At 42.7% G+C, this 22,161-nt stretch overlaps 1 protein-coding gene across 2 annotated transcripts in view; it reads left to right on the forward strand.

Annotated features, from left to right (window-relative positions):
- Positions 1–18,818, forward strand: part of RPRD1A (regulation of nuclear pre-mRNA domain containing 1A) — a 65,930-nt gene extending 47,112 nt beyond the window's left edge. Inside the window, exon 7 of one of the 2 annotated variants that reach the window (XM_069958208.1) lies at positions 14,536–18,818. In XM_069958208.1, coding sequence (XP_069814309.1) covers positions 14,536–14,685 — 150 coding nt within the window. In that variant the 3' untranslated portion in view covers positions 14,686–18,818. Of the gene's footprint in view, positions 1–6,518; positions 6,678–14,535 lie in introns of those variants that run through there. The other variant, XM_069958209.1, reaches the window with a different exon arrangement.
- Positions 18,819–22,161: the final 3,343 nt, after the last annotated feature.

Genomic DNA, 22,161 nt, shown 5'->3' on the forward strand with positions numbered 1-22,161 from the left:
TTCCGCTCTGGTAAAATATAAGAGTAGCTGTGATTGGTTGCTGTGGGCAGTTTACACCAGGTGTATGATTACACCCTTTCATAAATCTCCCCCATAGTCTTCATCTAGAGGATAAATGTTTCTTTTAACTGTTAAAAGCCTCTTTGCCTGTCGGTCACTCCTGCAGAATGCACTGACATGCAGAGAGCCATGACTAGTCATGGCTTGGTCTCCACCCCAATGCTTAGTTGACGGCCATCTGCCTGCACCATGCAGCGGATAAAAGAATCTTTACATGGATATACAGTTACAGAACACAGACAATGGTAAGGGAGCATATAAGCCGCTATAGTAGGAAATGCTAATAGTGTTATCAGCACAATAGTCACACAGGACCGCTACCTCTCTATTACAAGGGACACTTGACAGATGTTATCTTGATTAGCTGGGCACCCAGCAATTATACATTTATCACATACTGTAAATAGGTGTTAAATGCCCTTAGTTATGCCATCTGACAAAATTCTGACAAATGAAGCTTAGATGAATGTATTGAGTGACAGTTCTATAGCATTCGCATGGTATAAAGCAAAAAATGCAACAAGACTATAAAACAACTGTTAATGAATCTGTATAGAGGCTAGCTGTTTTATTATGACAATTTAGAGGTTATGATGGTATATACTGTATGTGAGTCAGAGTTCCTGCATCCTTTCTTACAGATATTCCATAAAATAAGCATCATTGTAAGTAAATTGTTGGGGAAGTAAACCTTTGGGGAACTCTATATCCTCCTGTTTAGCCCTTAAGTGGTCATTGTTTCAACAGTCTTTGCATAAATTAGTATTACAAGCAAATATAATAAAATTTGTACAATATCTTATGAGAAAAAAAATGCAATTTCCTCCACAAATCAAAATACTTTCCTGCCTCCCTTCCCTCTAAACCAGTGCTTCTTAACTCCAGTCCTTAGGCCCCACCAACAGGTCATGTTTTGAGAATTTCCCATACAGAGAACACCTGTGATAATACCTGATCCCTTTAGTATAATTATATCATCTGTGAAATTCTAAGGAAATCCTCAAAACATGACCTGTTGATGAGGCCTGAGGACTGGAATTGAGAAGTACTGCTCTAAACAATGCTGAAGTTTGTCTTGAGACTAATCAGCTTACTATAGTGTCACACTACATCTGCTCATAAAGTGGGGAGTGAAACATACAGAGATGATCTACTTAGTGTTATAATGCACCTCTTTACTCGATTCATAGCTAAGACCAGGGGTAGGGAACCTTGGCCATGCCTGGATGATGGTAATTGTAGTTTTGCAACAGCCGGAGAGTCAAGATTCTCTACCCCTGGTCTTAGCTACCTCTGTTCAGTACTGCTCTATAATGTCCTCTATGCTGCTTCTGAAGGTGTGCTAAGTGAGGACATAACAGGATTCTATCTGGTGTCTATCATAGAAGCTAGATTCCACTAACTAGCTCATGGACAACTGAAAATTTGAGATGAAGCCTGCAGATCAGAAATCTGGTGAAAAAAGCCATGTACAAGTTATTTAGTCACTGAAATTAGTCATACCTACCTGACATGACTTTTTTACTATTAGGGTATGTTCATACTGAGCAAAATTGGTGGAATTCGCCTGCCTCAGTGTCAAACAGTGTGTCTACGGGAGGGCTTGGGTGCTTCCGCTCTCTGCTGCTCACCGCTCAAAGAATTGTCACGTCAATTCTTTGAGCTGAGGAAGTGGAGGCTTGCAAGCTTTACCATTGTTCCATCACTGGTTGTGTAGCACAGCCAATTACCATGTGTACAAGGGTAGTCGTGAGATGTCTGCTTTCTGTCATCTGTTCTGGTATGTGATGATCACATAGATGCAAGATTGATGTACATTTATTAAAGCTGTGTCTTGTAATGACCTATGCATCTTTACATCCCACAATCAGAACAGACCTTTACCTTCTGGAAGGAAATGGTGAAGTTTTTTTACAGAATAATTGTATTCAAAGATCTTGAAAATCAGGAATTGATAGACTTTGATCAGCCATAACATTAACAGGTGAAGTGAATAAGTGCATTTTCAAAACGGGTCTTGTGGGTGTGATCAATATTCAGTTGTAGCTATCACAAGTGGTCCAAGGATCGAGAACTCATGAAGTAACAATACGGTCATGGGTATCCAAGGTTCATTAATACATATGAGGTCTGAAGGCTAGTCCATCTCAGTACTTAGATCCCACTAAAAGCTACTATACTACTGTAATGCAAATTTCTTAAAAAAGAATACTTGCTGTGTTAAAAGATATAAAGAAATTAGTATGTAAAGCGCTTTACAGCTTATATTATAGCCCCAAACTAGTCCCTATGTGGGTTCTTGTCCACTGCTTAAAAAGCACTCAGAACTAGATAATGGAGCAATGAAAGGTGATCTGGTGTGCTAAAATTATGGTTTTACTTTTTGAAAGAAATACAAAATATATTTTTGCTCTCTTAACTACTACATTAAAGGGGTACTCCGGGCTGGGGGGCTTTTTTTTGCCTATGGCCGAGGGGGGAGTAGGGCAATGACGCCGCCTCTGCCACTGACTGGCTGAGCGGACTTGAAATGTCACGTCTCAAGCCCGTGTCAGAGACCATGAAGCGGCCGGGCAGTGCAGACTGGGAGCGGAACGATCTGGGACATGGCGTGGGAACCGGGGAGGTAAGGGGACATCATTGCCCTCATCCACCTCCTCCCCGGCCATAGGCAAAAAAGCCCCTCAGCCCAGAGTATCCTTTTAACTAATACTTTACACTACTACTACTACACTGGTTAACCAAATTCAAGTGGCCATTTGGTAAAATTTCACTAGGCAAGCCTAAAGTGACTCTGTACCCACAATCTGACCCACCCAAACCACTTGTACCTTCCGATAGCTGCTTTTAATCCAAGATCTGTCCTGGGGTCCCTTCGGCAGGTGATGCAGTTATTGTCCTTAAAAAAAAAAAGTTTAAACTTGCAGCCCTGTGCCCAACAGCCGTAGCCTAGATTGTGTGTGCATTAGGCTGGCACAACCTCTCTGTCCCTCCTCCCCGCCCTCCTCATCATTAGGAATGCTCCAGGCAGATTGTCTCCTATTCCTCACCTGTGTCAGCCCGGCACATGGGCTGGATTGTTAAGGCACCAGTGTAGTTTTCACTGCAGAGGAAAAGGAAAAATGGTGAAGAGGGCGTGGAGGAGGGACGGACGGACGGGTGGTGCAAAGTTAGGGCACAGATACTCAAAGCCACTGCTGTTGGGCACAAGGCTGCAAGTTTAAAAGTTGTTTTTTTAGGACAATAACTGCATCATCTGCAGAACGGACCCCAGGACAGATCTTGGATTAAAAGCAGCTATCCGAAGGTACAGGTGGTTTGGGGGGGACAGATTGTGGGTACAGAGTCGCTTTACGCATTGATTACTACCAAACCTGTACTGCCAATATGAGCTGTTACATGGTCTTCACAGTTTGCTTTTGAGAGGTATAACTCATGTGTAGGGAACGAGAGTTGCTGAGGCACCTTTTTCACACCCAACAAGTTCCATGCATGTGTCATTCCTACTAATTTACAAGCAAGATCAATGAGCATTCTAGTGTGGGTGCTGAAAGAGGGTCTACTTTAACCCACTGTTATAATGTCCATATAATAAAGCAAAATAATTTTTTTACTGTTTCTTTGTTAATCACATCAAAAACATCCATAGAGACACATACCATTAACATCAAGATTTGTATATTCACCTAAGTGTAACCAGTCCATTACATGCCATATAGGTTTATCTTTCAAGAGAAGATAATGTTAGGGTCCCTTTAGACAAGTTAAACGACGCACTACCCCTTTAATGGCTGCACAACTGATCCTGACTTTTAAAGTGCCTGATCAGTGCTGGTTTTTGGACTTAAAGGAGAAGTCCGGCCAAAATTATTTTTTTATATGTTATTACTTATGGAAAGTTATACAATTTTCTAATGTACATTAATTATGGGAAATGCTCATATACTGCTATTTCCCTTAATTTAGTGTATCAGGAATGGTCAATGACTTCTATATATAGTGCGCCCCTGCTGGACACTCCATAGGAATTACAGTGTATGTAATGTAATGCTATGCACTGTACTTTTGTGACTTCATGAATACATTTATGGAATACTTTGGGGAGCAAGTGTCCTTGCTCCCCAAAGTATCCCATAAATGTATTCAATGAATACATTTGCTGGGCACCGAGCAGGGAGGGAGAGAGGTGCTATCTACCTCCTCCCTCCCTGCTCGGTGCTGGGAACATATACAAAATACTACTCCCCATTATCTGCAGATAATGGGGGAGTAGTACCTTTTGCTATCCCTATCACTGCCGCTCACAAAGGGGCTGCTTTTCATGCCCCCCGCCGCTCCCCCTCCTCCTCCCGGCTTCAAACTTACTATCGCGCCTCTTATTCCCCGCTGCCCGCGCCGCTTCTCACTATCCGGCCGCTGACTCCCTACTGCCCACACGTTCGCACGCCCCGTTCCTCACACTATCTGGCCGCCGCTCTCTGCTCTTGCATGCCAGCCGCGTCAGCCCGCCCGCCTGCTGAAAAGCAGCCCCTGTGTGAGCGGCGGCGCGGGCGGTGATAGGGATAGCAAAAGGTACTACTCCCCCATTATCTGCAGATAATGGGGGAGTAGTACTTTGTATATGTTCCCAGCACCGAGCAGGGAGGGAGCACCTCTCTCCCTCCCTGCTCGGTGCCCAGCAAATGTATTCATTGAATACATTTATGGGATACTTTGGGGAGCAAGGACACTTGCTTCCCAAAGTATTCCATAAATGTATTCATGAAGTCACAAAAGTACAGTGCATAACATTACATTACATACACTGTAATTCCTATGGAGTGTCCAGCAGGGGCGCACTATATATAGAAGTCAATGGTACTCATTGACTTCTATATAGAGAGCGCCCCCTGCTGGACACTCCATAGGAATTACACCCTTACTCGTGACGTTACTGGTTCTGAGAGAATTCGAACACTTCCTGATACACTAAATTAAGGGAAATAGCAGTATATGAGCATTTGCCATAATTAATGTACATTAGAAAATTGTATAACTTTCCATAAGTAATAACATATAAAAAAATAATTTTGGCTGGACTTCTCCTTTAACATTTACTCACTAAATAACACACATTACAAAGTTATAAAACTTTGTAATGTGTGTTATTTAAGTGAATGACCCCCTTCCCCGTGTTCCCCCCACCCCGGAAGTGTGGTGCGGTATACTTAGGTACGCGCTGTCGACCCTGGCTGCCATCTTGGGTCGATGACATCATCTTCGGAAGGCTGGCCGGACCGCTCCAGCCCTTCCTCACGCCAGCCCCCCTCTGCCATGTCATCAGCTGCTCTGCCGCGATTGGCTGAGTATAACTATGCTCAGCCTTCCGAAGATGACGTCATTGACCCAAGATAGCCGCCGGGGTTCACAGCGAATACGTAAGTATACCGCACCACACATCCGGGGTGGGGGGGAACATGGGGATGGGGCCATTCACTTAAATAACACACATTACAAAGTTGTATAACTTTGTAATGTGTGTTATTTAGTCAATAAATGTTAAACGCCGCACTATCCCTTTAAATCCATTGTAATTCACAGCACATTTCCTGTTTAGACAGTGAGATGTGCGGGCGATATTGTTGATTTTACCAGCTGCCCAAAAGTTTCAATCAGCCGAACATCTGCTTGCTTGCTCGCCAGCTAATCGCAAGCCATTTTACACATGCAATTTTTGTATTACATGTGAACATGCCCCCTATTTGAATGTCAGTGCCTTTCATAGGCTGTTTAACCATCTCTACTTTATTGCAATTAGAGCATTATAAATACATCAAATCAAGAAGTTGCGTATAGATTTATTATAGAGAAATTTGGGAAGGTCTGTAAACACTTTATAACATTTGGGATCACTGTTTAACATCCCACTATACATGACTGGAACATTCACACAAATAACACATTTTCTTCTGTCTTAGACTACAATCACATGTTCGTTTTTGTAGATGTATATAATGTTTGCAATTTTTCATCTGTGATCTGGAAAAATGCATCAGTAATGTGTCTTTGTTTTTTTTCTCTCCATACCTGCATCCACTGGGTACTGTATCTGGCCAACCTCTGTCCCAATGTTTCCCATATCTCTAACATTATAGCCAGGGTGAACAAATTTCTTCACTGATCTACTTTCTACTGCATATGTGTTGGGCTTACACAAAATTGGCCCATTAGTATCCCCTTTATGGTTTGAGAAGCATGACAGCTAGCTTGATGCAGTAAATTTGGTTCAGTTAGCTTAGGATATAAGGATATGAAATGATCTCCACTACTGGTTTTAGAAATCTACATTTAGATTGAGTACCTCTCCTTCATGGGACTGTATTATAAACTTAATCTATGAATTCTGTTCAAATCATTAACACGTCCAGTTCATTTTTAGTACTAGTCCATAATAAGAATATCTTGTCATATTTTGTTAGAGGATGTTTCCAGACCCATTGTTCAGATTGAGCCATGAAAATATTTGCCACACTTCATGCCACAGAAGATTCCATTGATGAGCCCTGCAGCTGTAAAAAGAACTCTTCCCTGAATAGAAAAAAGTACTTCTCTTAAGTGAATTTTTGGAGTTCTAATAAAGAAGAAAAAACAAAACATGGCATTACTCAGTAAAGGATCTTTACCCAGTGTAGCCTTAACAATCTGTAAAGCCTCATCTCTAGGAATTTTAATATACAGACTTTTAATAATAATGACCCAACCCCCCCCCCCCCCCCCCCCCCCCCCCCCGATGGGTCCTGTTACATGTAGTATAAAGCTAACACCAGATTCCGCAATAGGCACATTACACAAAGTCACATGTGGTGTTAGGGTCCATGGAAGACGAGGAAGAGTCAGCACCAGACACCTCCACTCCACACATAGTAAAAGGAAAAATCCTCCTCTAAAGCAATAGCACCATGACCTACATAGTAAGAGGGTCTCAAATGAATTCCAGCTATGCTTATTTACAAAATGCTCATAAAACACAATGTTTGGGTGGATGAAACTATCATTAAAAACACCTGAGAATACAACCCTCATATCCTTGGGGTAAAGAATTTACATACACATCCCTAACAGCATCACCATGGCAACTGTACACAAAGTAATTCTACTGCATAAAATAAGTCCTTCTTATAACATATGATCATATCCACAAATGTACCGATTAACTCCTCAAGGTGGCATTTGAGTCCACCCCATGTGATTGTTATGATCGATGTTTGATGGACTCCATGGCCACCTTGAGGAGCTAATCGGTACATTTTTGGATATGATCATATGTTACAATAAGGACTTTTCATGAAAAAAATGTTGTAGAGGTACATTCAAAGATAATATTCTACATATCACGGTAATAGAAGGTCATAGCTGTGCAATCTAAGTATACATAAAGGGATTGCGAGAGAGCGATATACAACCCAAATAATTGAGCCAAATCTGCATTAGATTCATGCAGATGTCCAAAAGAACTCTACAGTTGTGTTTTGGATTACCAAGTTACAATTTAAAAAAAACGGGAGCTCTTCTTGCAAAACGCTCTCAATCCAAGTTACTCCTAAACCAAGGTACTACTGTATTTGGAGGACCTGGGTTGTCCAGCCATATCCCCCGAATTTGTTCAAACTTCCAAGAGTATTTTCTTTTTAACCTCTTAAGTACATAAACTGTACCAGTACGGCATATGTCCGCAAGAGGAATTCAGAGGGGGGCCGCGCCGTGACCCGAGTGTCAAACGTGACAACTGCATCTAACTGTTTTTTGCAGCCCATCCTTGGTGTCTAGTGGGGTAATTTCACAGTTATGCTCAGCCAATCACGGCTGAGCAGCTGATCACGCGACACGCGTCATCAGCTGCTCAGCCACGATTGGCTGAGCACAGTTATGCTCAGCCAATAGCGGCTTAGTAGCTGATCACGCGGCAGAGGGTGGCCGGCACTAGGGACGGTCGGAGTGTTTCGTCCGTCCGTCCGAAGATGATGACTTTGGCACAAGATGGGGGTCGGCAAGAGGCAGGTATGTATAGAGCACTACACTTCCGGGTCTGGTGTGGGTGGGGGGAAACACAGGGAAGGGGGCGATTCACTAACATAACATACATTACAAAGTTGTATAAGTTTGTAATGTGTGTTATTTAGTGAATAATTGTTTAGCGCCGCCCTACCCCTTTAATAGATTGGACAATTCTGCACACTACAATATATATGTTTATTTAATTTAAAAAAATATATTTTATAATGGGCAAGGGGGTACATTAAAGGGAACCTGTCACCGGGGACGCGGGCACAGAGCCAGCCCGACCCCCCGGATACTTACCCTTACCGACAAGTCACGTTCCTGGAGCCGGTCCCGGGACGAAGATATCAGTGCCTGAAACCGTGCGCGCCGCTAACATGAGTCTGACGCCCATAGAGAATGAATGGAGCCGTCGTTCTCTATGGGTATCGGACTCATCTCCGCGGCGCGCACGGCTTTGGGTGCTGATATCTTTGTCCCGGGACCGGCTCCAGTAACGGGACTCGTCTGAAAGGGTAAATATCCGGGGGGGTCGGGCGGGCTCTGTGCCAGCGTCCCTGGTGACAATTTCCCTTTAAACTTTTATCGGGGGCAGGGGTATAAGGGTTTTTTAATACTTTTAAAAACATTTTTTACTACTTTTTTTTTTTTTTTACAGTAAAAGATGCCATCATTAGATTGCATATACTGATCTATGCTATGCCATAGCATAGCATAGATCAGTGTTATCGGCCACCTATGCATAGAGCCTGCCTGAGAGCAGACTCTATACATAGAACGCCGAACCGACAAGACGGAGGTAGGAGGCTTACTCCCGCCCGTTGGTATATGCTGCGGGGGTCCCGATCACTCAGTGACAGATGCTTGTTCTGTCACTGAGTACATTAAACACCGCGATCGCTATAGATCACTTCGTTTAACGGCTTAATGCGGGATTGCAGCTGCCTCTCATTTCCCTCAGCTTCCGGGACACAGCTTCCCGCAGACATCAAACCCCTTCAGTGTCAGGAACGTGCATATACGTTCCTGCTGCACTTGGTATGTGCAGCAGGAACGTATATCTATGTATTGCTGACGTGAAGGGGTTAAATGATGGCCATCTACTCAATTTCAACAGTGTTTGAACATAGCCTTTCTGTGTTTTCAACCCACTCCTGGATTTGGTTGCAAAATACTGCGTGAGAACATAGCCTAACTCTCATTTTTGTAGCAATTAATAGTACAAGAGCTTTTAAGAAACTCTGTAATAGGTTTTATTAGGAAAAAAAAACCTCTTTTTGTACAAAAAAAAAAAGCTGTTTTGCAGCCCAAAGGTCAGAAAGGTCACTTTGATCTGTGAACTTGGTGAGAGAAGATTGCAGGATGATATGCTCTGCAGGGCTGCGTTTTCTCCTCTTCATGCTCATTAATCCCCCTTGGCCCCTTTCCCTCCGTAGACCATAATGGACACTGAAATCCTTCTTAAAATCACTTGGACTATTAATACTTACTGATTTCTGAAAAGTGACATTAAAATGACAATTCCACTTTAATACTTGGTGGCAAAACCCTTGGCAAGCACAGCAGTCACACTTTTTTTTGTAGTTGATTAGTTCAGGAGGAATTGTGGTCCACTCCTCTTTGCAGATCATCTCTCAATCATTAAGGTTTTGAGGCTGTCGCTTAGCAACTGTTTCCACCTCCATGCTTGACAGTGGGATGGTATTCACACATAGGCAGCATTTCTCTTCCTCCAAACACGGCAAGTTGAGTTAATGCCAAAGAGTTCAATTTTTGTCTCATCTGACAACATCATCTTCTCCCAATCACTCTTAGAATCATCTAGGTGTTCATTGGCAGACTTCAGATGTGCCTTCTTGAGCAGCGGGACTTTGCGGGCACTGCAGGATTTTAATCCAGTACGACATAAAGTGTTACCAATGGTTTCCTTGGTGACAGTGCTCCCAGCTGTCTTGAGATCATTAACACGTTCCCCATGCAGTTTTAGGCTGATCTCTTACCTTACTTATGATCCAGGATACCCCATGAGGTAAGATTTTGCATGGAGCCGAGATCAATGTCAATTGTCATTATGTAGTTCTTACTAGTGCACCAACAGTTGTTTACCTCTCACCCAGTGTCTTACTTATGGTTTTCTAGCCCTTTCAAAGCTTGTGCAGGTCTTTGATCTTGTCCCTGACATCCTTAGCAAGTTCTTTCTTCTTGCCCACGTTGTAGAGGTTAGAGTCTGACTGATTGAGTCTGTGAGTTAATTAGGAGCATCTCACTGGTCTGTAGAAGCCAGAACTCTTAATGGTTGCTAATGGTTGGCTTATAAAAAAAATATATCCAAGTTTCTAATGAATAACTCTTAAATCCATTATCATCAAATGGAAAGAACATGGTACCACAACAAACCTGCCAATAGAGCGCCACCCAAACAAAAAGGGCAACAAGGTCATTAAAAGGGTATTCCAGATGGGAGGTGTTTTTTTGAATACTGCGCGAGGGCGAGTGGATGAAGACAATGACTGCCACTTACCTTCCCGACTCCAGTGATGGGGCCCACTTCATGCTGCTCTAGTCTCTAAATCTGCGGCCGCTGATGTCTGGAGAAATGACCTTGGTATGCTTACTCAGCCATTAAGCAGCAGAGCAGCAACAGCATCTGTATGGCCAAGCTGGCCTGCCAGTATGATGTCGCAAGTTCTCTTTAAGACATAAGAGACTGGGGACCGGAGCAGAGTGAAGCAGGCCCCAGTGCTGGAGCCATCGACCCCCTCCATCGTGATACTCAAAAAAAAAAATGCAGAGAATCCAAGCAAAGACTGGAGTTTCTGTCCATATGATCACAATAAGCCATACACTACATATTGCTGGGCTTTATGGTAGAGTGGGCAGAAATAAAGCCTTTACTTACAGTCTCATTTAGAATTTTCCAAAAGGCATGTGGGAGACTCCTTAAATGTATGGAGAAAGGTGCCTCTGGTCCAATGAAACCAAATTTTTATTTTTTGCCAACCAAGAAAACACTGTGTCTGGCGCAAAACCAACATATCTCTTCACCCCAAGAACAACATTGCCATGGCAGCATCATGTTGTTGGGGTGTTTTTCATCAACAGGAACTGGGAAACTGGTCGAGGGGAAGATGGATAGTGCTAAATACAGGGATATTTTTGAGCAAAACCTGTTTTGGTTTGTCAATGATTTGAAAGTGGGATGGAGGTTTACCTTCCAAGGGGATGTGAGATAAAGCATGTTTGCAATTTACATTACCGTATTTTCCGGCGTATAACACGACTGGATGTATAAGACGACCCCCAACTTTTCAAGTTAAAATATAGAGTTTGGGATATACTTGCCGTATAAGACTACCCCTCTTTCAATGCACAATCGAGATCTGAGAGGCAGAGACGCAGATACAGAAATACTGGTAGAATACAAGGGTGGGCAAGACGGGTGAAAGAGGTGTGTTTTGTGGACACAGTGCCACTCTACCGTATCTCATTTTTCCATACCCTGGATGCCTGCAGCTTGCTCTGCCCTTCATACAGTCGCTGCATGTGGTGAGGATGTGGCCGTTCTTCAGCTCCCCCACCATATGTGGCAACCGCAGATTCTACAGTCCGGTTCCAAAGTTTTTCAGCACCCACCCTATAAGACGACCCCTGACTTTTGAGAAGATTTACAGAATGTAACAACTCAATGCGTCTAATCAAATGACTGCCTTCCCTGTGAGCACACATATGAATGGAATTTCCTGTTTTTGGTCTCTTTTTTTCAACCAGCACAAGACCAAATAGGCCTGCCTTCAGGAGAATAGACCTGGATTTCAAATAAGTATGGCTTTGTTTTAAAGCATGATTTTAAAAAAATGATTTAAAAATTGCACTCATGCTTTATTTCACATTCCCTGTCGATTTAGACTTTTTAAAGTTTTTATGACTGCCCATTGAAGGAGAAACGTGTAAATGTATTTAAATGGCCTAGTCAAAGCACAGACGTTAAATTGGTGGTGTCACAAAGCAAAGAATGTAAAATTAGATGTGTACCACATACATATGTGTACAGGACAACAAATCTGCTGTTTTTAGTAAAGTAATTTACATCACTGCCAGTTTTCTTTCCCGTGTATCTATTTACTCACTGGTTTTCTCTCTGAACTGTGACCCTGCTGTTGCCTTGCAACAGTGCAGACATTTTCCCACAATCCCCTTTGCTGCATGTGAAAACCAACTGACAGTACTAAGAGGGCACATTATGGGGCATTAGTGAAGTCTGTACCTTTCAAATGATACATTTTAAGAAATTCTTCCACATTGATAATATGTTTCATTTTACATACAGTAAGTATAAGTATAGACCTAGTTTTCTTCATGACACCAGCCCTTGAGAATCTGTGGTCAGACTTGAAGATTGCTGTTCACCAGTGGAAACCATCAAAAGTCCCAGTGGCAAGCTCATGGAGACTTGTCCAAAGTTACTTGTAGCTGGAATTTACTCAGAAGGTGCCTCTACAAAGGGGAAAGGGGGTGAATAGTTATGCACACTGAAGACTTCTGTGATTTTGGCCTATTTGTTGTTTGCTACACAATAAAAAAATAAAATAAAATGTTCAAGGTTGCAAGCATGTTCTCTACATGAAATGTTGCAAACTCTCAAATTCTAGGTTGTAAGGTAGCGAAACACGAAAAGTGCCAAGGGGTTGAATACTTTTGTAAGCCACTATAAACTGTCTTACATCGACAGTATAGCTATCAATCGAGTGGTGACAGTTCCTGTCATCCAGCCAGGGACATGTCAACACTTGCCTGGCCCAAGGAACATTTCGATTGGTCTGTACCAATCGCAGAGTGAATGACAGGAAGTGTCGGCTTCTAAAAGCTCTCCAGGCCCTAATCGCCTGTGTGTGTGTGTGAGAGGTCCAAAGTCGGGAGAGAACAGATTCGGCACAGTAAAGTATGTATAAAACACACACACACTAACCCCTTCATGCCCTGATCATCCCTTGTTCACTATTACTATATGTAATGGTCACCCCTCACTCCCCGTTGCTGTACCTAATATTTACCTCCATTGCTTTAACTGATTGTCATCCCTGTCCCCTGTACCTGATAATTGACCTTGTCTTCTGTTGCTGTACCTGATAGTCTCCATTAAAGATCAGGGAATTTATATTAAAAGCAAAACAATGCATTTGCTCGGCAGTCGGCTTATACGCCAACAGCCTTTGATCTCTATGCCGCTCTACCCCAGGTGCCTGGAAAAGCTGGATACAGTCCTGGGAAAGTGGGAGAAGTTTCCCAAGACCGGATCCATTTTTTTTTAGGCACTCGGGGTGGAATGGCATGGAGATCAAAGGCTGCTGGCATATAGGCCGACTGCCAAGCAAACACAGCGCTTTGCTTCATTTCTAATGTAAATTGGCTCATCTCTAATCTCCATTCATTCCCATTACTGCACCTATAGTCACCCCTATTACTGTACTATATATTCCTCCCTGTCCTGTCACTGTACCTAATCATCACTCCTGTTAGGGGCCTATTCCATGGGAGCGAGAATCGGCCCAATTCGGCTGATTATCTCTCGGTGTAATAGAAAGAACGATCAGCCGTTGATCGTGTCATTGGCTGATCGTTCATTTAGGTTCAAACCTAAAATCGGTAACGATGTCCCTGCAGCCCTCGCTAAACGATCATGAGGGCCGTGAAATAGGCCAAGTAAACGAGCGCCAATCTAGCAGATCGGCGCTCGTTTGCATCGTTGCTTGGCCCGTGGAATAGGGCCCTTAGTGTACTGAATTGTAGCGGCTTTTACTGTATATAAAATTTGCTGCTAAACGTATAAGCCAAATAACATCCCAAAAAGTAAAAGGACTTTTACCAAATAATGTTCACAGAGTAGACATACTGTAAATGTGAATTATTAAATAGGTTATCCCGCGCTACAAAACCATGGCCACTTTTCCCCCTACTGTTGTCTCCAGTTCAGGTGTGGTTTGCAATTAAGCTCCATTTACTTCAATGGAACTGAGTTTCAAAACCCCACCCAAGCTGGAGACAACAGTAGGGGGAAAGTGACCATGTTTTTGTATCGCTGGATAACCCGTTTAACTTATTTTTAGTGCATGATTACCTTTGTTACAGGCAAAGAATTAAAAAAAAAAATAGAGATATGCAGATTTTACAGGTTTTTTAATGACAATTTAGAGTTTTTCACAAAGGCTTAATGTATCGACTAAAAACTTCTAGCATGGTACATTTTTTCTCAAGAAACAGTCACAGAATCACTTGGATAAATTTAAGTTTCAACCAGTCAGATTTGAAAAATATGGTTGGGTCCTTAATGCCCAAAGTGGCTCCAGAGTTTACAGGGGTAATTAACCATATTTGAGTTGCTATGAAGTTAATATACAAAATTATATCACATTACTCATACTTTAAAATTTTGATTTTCAGGAGTACAAGCGCAAACTAGCAAGGGTTTCCCAAGTCCGCAAAGAACTGCGTCTGCGTATCCATAATCTCCCAGATCTTTCACGTCTACCAAATGTTACAGGCAGCAGAGTGCATTTGCCATATGCTGGAGATCTCTACAATGACGATTGACAGAAAACCATGAGATCACATATCTATGATTGCTGAACATTTCCGGCTTAGAATAAGTGAATTTCGTTAGTACTTTTGTATGGCAGTGTGGTTTAACCAAGACATTTGCGTGTAAATAAAACATTTACAGTGTGTTAAAATGTGATAAATATTCAAAACACCTGAGTTTAAACAGGGAATTGTTCTGTGAATGGTTGCCATTGTACAATGTGTTAAACGTTTAATTTTGTTTAATGTAAATTATTTATCTGAATTCCTGTATATACATATGTGCGTTTATAATGAAAATATCTGTCCATTGTTTGACCTACAAACGGTATTGTTTTACTCCTTGTTTATTAGTTGTTACAGAATTTAGACATACTGGCCCACAGTGCAACATACCTTAATACAAATCAGTTCTAAGGTATGTCCACACCACAGAATCCCGGCAGATCACCCGCCACGGATTCCGCAGCTCGCATCTCCACTGGTCCCATAGGCTTCATTCTATTGTTTGGCAGATTCTACCATCTGCCTAAAAGAATGAATCTGCTAAGGCCTATGGGACCAGCGGAGATGCGAGTGGGGGCAAGTTGTGGAATCGTCCGGGATTCCATAGTGTGAACATACTCTCACATTGCCAAAACACTAGCAATCCAAACTGACATCACTAGTAGTAGTCCAAGTCCATGTTCTTTACAGGCCCTTTATCCATTTGATGGCTGTGTGAAACTGGCCAAAGGCTTTTAACAGTCAAATTACAGTTCAGTGAAACTGCATTATTACAGTTAAAATTGTACAGAGACACATCATAGGGGGGGTGTGATGTGCGTTACTTGAAGAATTTGCTGTGAATTCAATTAAGATGTTCCCCTTATATATATCAAATTGCTCATATAAGTGGTGAATGTTTGTGGCAGTACCAGAACAAAGTATGCATGATACAGTCGGCAGCATAATTCCCTTTTTTTGCTAAAAATTTATTGTGAAAGGGAATGGTGTTATCGAACGCCCACTCATATGTAGTTTAATGAAGTTAGCTATGGAGTTGCAGTGCAGAATCCACACTGTAAATATTCAGTAAATATATGACATCTGAACGTACCCTTAGGCTGCTGTCTCACGCTGCAATTTTTTTTTTTAAACTGCCATCACAGCTTTTGAGCAAAAACTTTTAAGAGTGGACATAAAAACAAAGGGGGGATATAAAGGTGGGACTAATGCACAATTTGTTGGATCCACTTCTGGGTTTGGTTTAAAAACTACAGTGGCAGTTTTTCAGAATACTGCAGTGTGTGACAGCAGCCTAAAGGAGTTGTCCAAGAAGACCAAAAAGTTTTTTTCTCCCCAGAAACTGAGCCACTCCTGGCTTTGCTACTCATCTCTATAGAAGTCAATAGGACTGAGTTACAAAACCAATGAACGAGGTTCTGGTCATACTAACCATCAAGCTAGTATAGTGACATAGCCCAGGACACATTTTTTCCTTGATCCGTTACATCGTTTACACGGTGTATAGCCAAAAATAAAGTAAATGAGCCTGGTGCAGTGAGGGCTCTCCAAAGTCACAAAGTGCACTGCTTCGCGTGGAAAAGTTGAATAATAGTTATCTTTTTTGATTTTTCAACACTCAACTTTGAAATCTTGCAAAAACAGTCTAAGGCCTTCATGTAGGAGAGGTTACTGTGTAAGGGGCCGATGACTTTCTGTAAACGATCGGCACTCTTTTACTTAGCCCATAAACTGCCCAATAATTGCATGCAGCCCTGTAAAAAAATAAAATAAAAACTCCTACATATCTCTCCACGCTCCCTAAGGTTTACTGTGTGAAGTCACAGGCTGATCAGCCAATTACCGGGACAATGCCGCGGTGGTGTCCTAGTGATTTGCTGAGCGACCTGTCACCAAGAACGGGTAAAAGCTAGCAGGACGTCAGGGAACACAGAGAGGTATCTAGGAGTTTTTTTTTATACAGTCACCAGCCATGCATTGCTATTACAAATTGCGATGCATGCCCCACGCCCAATGATTTTAGGTATGGACCTAAAATCGATCAGCCAATGATCGTTTCAGCAGCTGATCATTGTCTCTATTAGAGGGACCAATAATCGACCTGATTTGTTCAAATATCGCTTCACGTAATTGGGCCCTAAGACTTCAGATGTGAGTGCTGTAAACTTACTAGAAGCAAAGAGAATGAATATTAAAAGGGGTATTGTTTGTGGAGCTGCTGGGCGGGAAGCAGTGCACTTAGAGCCTCATATACATAAAGATTTTTTCTCATATCTTGCGCAATGGATTGGGAAATAAAATTAAAAAAAAACTTTTTTTATGAGAGTGACCTGCGCTACCTCACTATACCAAAAAATTAGTATGTCCAGACCTTATGACAGATTCCCTTTAAGTGCATCATTCTTGCACAAAGTGAATTTAATTACTTGCGTGGCAGCAATTAACATTTGGTTTATGAAAACCTTTAGAGTACGTTCACATTGACCGGATCCGCAGCGGATTTCTCGCAGCGAGATTCGCTGCGGATCCCTGCCCAGTAAACTCTATAGACAGACAAACTCTTAGCAGGATGGACATCCCGCTACGAGTATGTCCACAGCCCGCCCCGATAACCCCTAAATCCACCCCCCCCCCCCAACATCCCACGCCCCCACCCCCGCCGCCGGAGCCTGGGCCAGCTTGTTTCGGGGCTTACGGTGTCTTCATGTCCCGCTCAGCCAACCATTGCGCTGCTGCGGGGCAGCGCACTGATTGGCCGAGCGGGACATGTCGGGAACCCCCGAAGCAAGCCGGATCGGGGACCAGGTGAAGTATATGCTCCGGTGGCAGGGGGTTAATGGGGCGAACTGCAGACAAACTTGCAGCGGGATGTGCATCCTGCTGCTAGTTTGTCTGCCCACAGAGCTTACTTGGCAGGGATTCGCAGCAAGAAATCCGCTGCGGATCCGTTACGTGTGAACGTACCCTTAAAATATTTCTTATGATTAACTTATGATTATCATCCATAATAACATAATATGTAATACACAGAACTATCACACTACCTTATTTATTGTTAGTTAAGGCAATACCTCCCACATTGGTGTTAACCTAAAGGTTCATTTTCATTTATTATTTGGCTTATGTGTTATGCAGATGTTTTTCTATAAAATCTCATTTACTGCAATAACTGCTGTGGAATAATACAGCAGAAAAAAATTTGTTTGAACATTGAACCATTAACCCTTTAAGGACAGAGCCAATTTCAATTTTTGCGTTTTAGTTTTTTCCTCCTTGTGCTTAAAAGGAGCACTTGCATTTTTCCACCTAGAAACCCACATGAGCCCTTATTTTTTGCGTCACTAATTGTACTTTGCAATGACAGGCTGAATTTTTGCATAAAGTACACTGCGAAACCAGAAAAAAATTCAAAGTGTGGTGAAATTGAAAAAAAAAAAAGCATTTTGTTTATTTGGGGGAAATGTGTTTTTACGCCATTCGCCCTGGAGTAAAACTGACTTGTTATATATGTTCCTCAAGTCGTTACGATTAAAACGATATGTAACATGTATAACTTATATTGTATCTGATGGCCTGTAAAAAATTTAAACCATTGTCAACAAATATACGTCACTTAAAATCGCTCCATTCCCAGGGTTATAGCGCTTTTATCCTTTGGTCTATGGGGCTGTGTGAGGTGTAATTTTTTGCGCCATGATGTGATCTTTCTATCGGTACCTTGATTGTGCATATACGACTTTTTGATCGCTTTTTATTAAAATTTTTCTGGATTTGATGCGACCAAAAATGCGCAATTTTGCACTTTGGGATTTTTTTGCGCTGACGCCGTTTACCGTGCGAGATCAGGAATGTGATTAATTAATAGTTTGGGCGATTACGCATGCGGCGATAGCAAACATGTTTGTTTATTTATTTATTTACTTTTATTTATAACCTGGGAAAAGGGGGGTGATTCAGACTTTTATTAGGGGAGGGGATTTTTACTATTAACAACACTTTTTTTTTTACTTTAACACTTATACTAGAAGCCTCCCTGGGGGACTTCTAGTATAAGTGCTTTGATCTCTCATAGAGATCTCTGCAGCATAGATATGCTGCAGAGATCCATGAGATCGACACTCGTTTGCTTTCGGCTGCTGCAGCCGGAAGTAAACGAGTGCCGAGCCGGGGACGGCGCCATCTTGGAGCGGTCCCCGGCCGGCTTCAGAAACGGAGATCGCTCCTCCGGGATAACATCCCGGAGGAGCGATCTCCTCCACTAGACACCAGGGAACGGCTGAATCCGGTAATCGGATGCAGCTGTCATGTTTGACAGCTGCATCTGATTACTGTATTAGCGGGCACGGCGATCGGACCGTGCCCGCTAATACCTACGGTCCCGGGCTACACGCGGCACCCGGGACCGCCGCGGTTCAGAGCGTAAATTTACGCCCGATGTCGTTAAGGGGTTAAAACCATTTAAACCACATTGATTGTTGGCAAGTGTGCTTTTACTTTTTTTATTCTATTTCACTATACTTTTTATTTTTCAATTGACATAACTGCATGAGGGTTTTTTAACATTTCAAATACTGTAAAATGAATCAAGAAATCATTTGTGAAATGAAAAAAATATATATTTGTCTTTGTTTTTCAGTACAGAGTTTACAGTATAGTGTAAATGTAATTTTATTTTGCGGGTCAGTGTGAATTTTACTACTTATAACCCATAACTTTTTAAATTTTCCACCACTCTATTGGTTAGGGCTTGTTTTTGCAGGATGAGCTGCAGTTTTTGTTCATACCATATGGGTCTTATACAGTCTTAGACCACGTTCACACTATGTGAAATAGAAAAAAAAACAATAATTATTTAATTTGGGGAGGTTTTGTGTTTACGCCGTTTGCCCTATGGTAAAACTAACTTGTTATATATGTTCCTTAAGTTGTTATGATTGCAACAATGTGTAACTTGCATAACTTTTATTTTATTTGATGGCTTTTAAAAAATTAAAACCTTTTTTAAAAAATATATGTTTCTTAAAATCACTTATAGCGCTTTTATTCTTTGGTCTATGGGACTGTGTGTGAGGTGTCATTTTTTGCGCCATGATCTGTACTTTCGTTCTGTACCTTGATGCACATATGCGACTTTTTGATCGCTTTTTATTACTATTTTTCTGGATTTGATGCGACTGAAATAAATTAATAGTTTGGACAATTACGCACGAGACGATACCAAATATGTTAATTTATTAATTTATTTTTTATTTAAAAAATGTGAAAGTGGGGTGATTCAAACTTTTATTAGGGGGGGGGGATTTTTTTATTATTATTATTATTTATTTTTTTTACACACATACTAAAAGTCGCCCTGGGGGACTTCTAGTATAACTACACTGATCTCTCATTGAGATCTATGCAGTATAGATATACTGCATAGATCCATGAGATCAGTGTGCTGCTGCAGCCGAAAGCAATAGAATGCTGAGTCGGGATCAGCACTGAATAAATAAATAATTTGGCATTATCGCAAGCACAATTGCCAGAACTAATATAACATTATTGACCTGCACAGTGAATGCCGTAAACAAACAAAAAAAGTACTAGAGAATTTGGGATATTTTTTGGTCATATCACAAAAAATAATAAAAAACTACACATCATAACACAAAAAAAAGGCTTCCAAACAGCTCTGTAGACAAAATAATAAAGTTATGGGGGGGGGGCGTGGCCTAGCGATGGCGGCGTAGAGACGTGCACTGGCAGAGCTCCCGCCACGAGGCACTATTAGCAGCACGTGTCCCGGTCCCCCCGTGTGCAGCATCGGCCATATGCACGGACGGAGGAAGCAGACGCAGCCCAGCACCCATTGCTTGCGTTCCAACCCGCGACAGGGCCGGCTGGACAAGTTCCTGAGTCCTGGATCCCGGAGCCGCGCGCCGCCATTAGAGACAGACCTCGCACCTGCTGATGTGAACACGGAGCCGCCGTCATCTCCGCTCTGTAGCCCCAACCAGCCGGCAGTTTGTGAGGTAACCCCCGCACTCCCCATTCCCCCACCACCGGAGCGGGCATCGGCAGGCGGCAGCCGGGAATCAGCAGCAGCCATTCTGGAGGCGGATCCTCCCTCATCCCTGTCAGCCTTGTCGCCGCCATTTCTCCCTGCCCACATGGCTGCTAGTGCTCCCTCACACTCCTCATCTCCAGGCCCATCACCCTCATCATCTCCAGCTGAAGTCAATGGATCTCAGGTGGGAGGGGGGTGATGCCTCTTCCTAACTTTTTTTTTCTCTGTTTTTGGCATCTTTGGAATCTTAAGTTACAGGATGGGGGCTGCCCCATGCACATAGGGCTGTGCACGTTACGACCGGGATTTGTGTTATTCACTGTTAATGCATATTTCATTATACCTCGTGGGGGAGACTGCTACCACTATTGGTAGACAGGCTCCCTTGTAGTGGTAAAGTGCCAGGAGCTCTTGCTTATACTTTGTAACTTTTCTGCAGAGTCTAGATCTCTGTAGTTCCGGGGCTCCTCTGTGGGCCCTTGGTTTGTCGTGTTGGTGTCCTGTATTGTGTACCTGTGTTTTGTCTATGTTTTGTCTTGTCTTTTTCCCCTTGTGGGTCTTGTCCCCTGTGACCACTTCCTCCTTACCCCTCTGCTTCACTACCCAGCCTTATCCAGGATGGCTTTGACTTCTTTGAAACTAGCCTCTCTCAATGTAAGGGGTTTTAACGAGCCCTCTATCTATTCTATTGCAGGAAACCCATTTCCGGACCGATCATGTGCCTCAGCTACAGACTCGCCACTACGCTCACTGGTACCACAGCACAAATCCTGACTCCAAGTCGCGAGGGGTCTCTATCACCTTGCATAGATCATTACAGCATATACTTCTTGACTCAAAAATGGATCGCAATGGTAGGTTTATTTTCCTTAAGCTATGTATAGCCACAACAGTGTACACTGTCGGTAATCTTTACCTACCAAATCTAGATCAGGGCCGGGCTCTGAGGGACATATTGCTAGAGGTGGATTCTTTCTTGGAAGGCACACTGATATTAGGGGGCGACTTTAACATGGCATTAGATGCCACAATTGATTGCTCCACCGGATGATCTGTGGTCCCCAAAACGGCCCTACATACTGCCAGACAAACGCTCCATACCCATAAGTTGGTTGACGTTTGGAGGGTGCTCCACCCGACAGATAAAGATTACACATATTACTCACCTGCCCATTCCTCTCACAGCAGAATAGACATGTTCTTCCTATCGCATCATGCCCTTACTTTTGCCCCACACGCTATCATTGGTCAGGCGCTGTGGTCAGACCACTCCACGATTTTTCTCTCCCTTACTCTTCCAGATGGGACCCCGAGAGAGTGGACCTGGAGGCTCAATGAGTCCCTACTAAAAGATGTAGCTTGTTAAGCAGCGGTAGAATCAGCCATTGCAGAGTTTGTGAGGGTACATGAACATGATTCAACATCTCTCCCGA

This window comes from Dendropsophus ebraccatus, chromosome 2 (assembly GCF_027789765.1).
Source record: "Dendropsophus ebraccatus isolate aDenEbr1 chromosome 2, aDenEbr1.pat, whole genome shotgun sequence".
Classification (NCBI taxonomy): domain Eukaryota; kingdom Metazoa; phylum Chordata; class Amphibia; order Anura; family Hylidae; genus Dendropsophus; species Dendropsophus ebraccatus.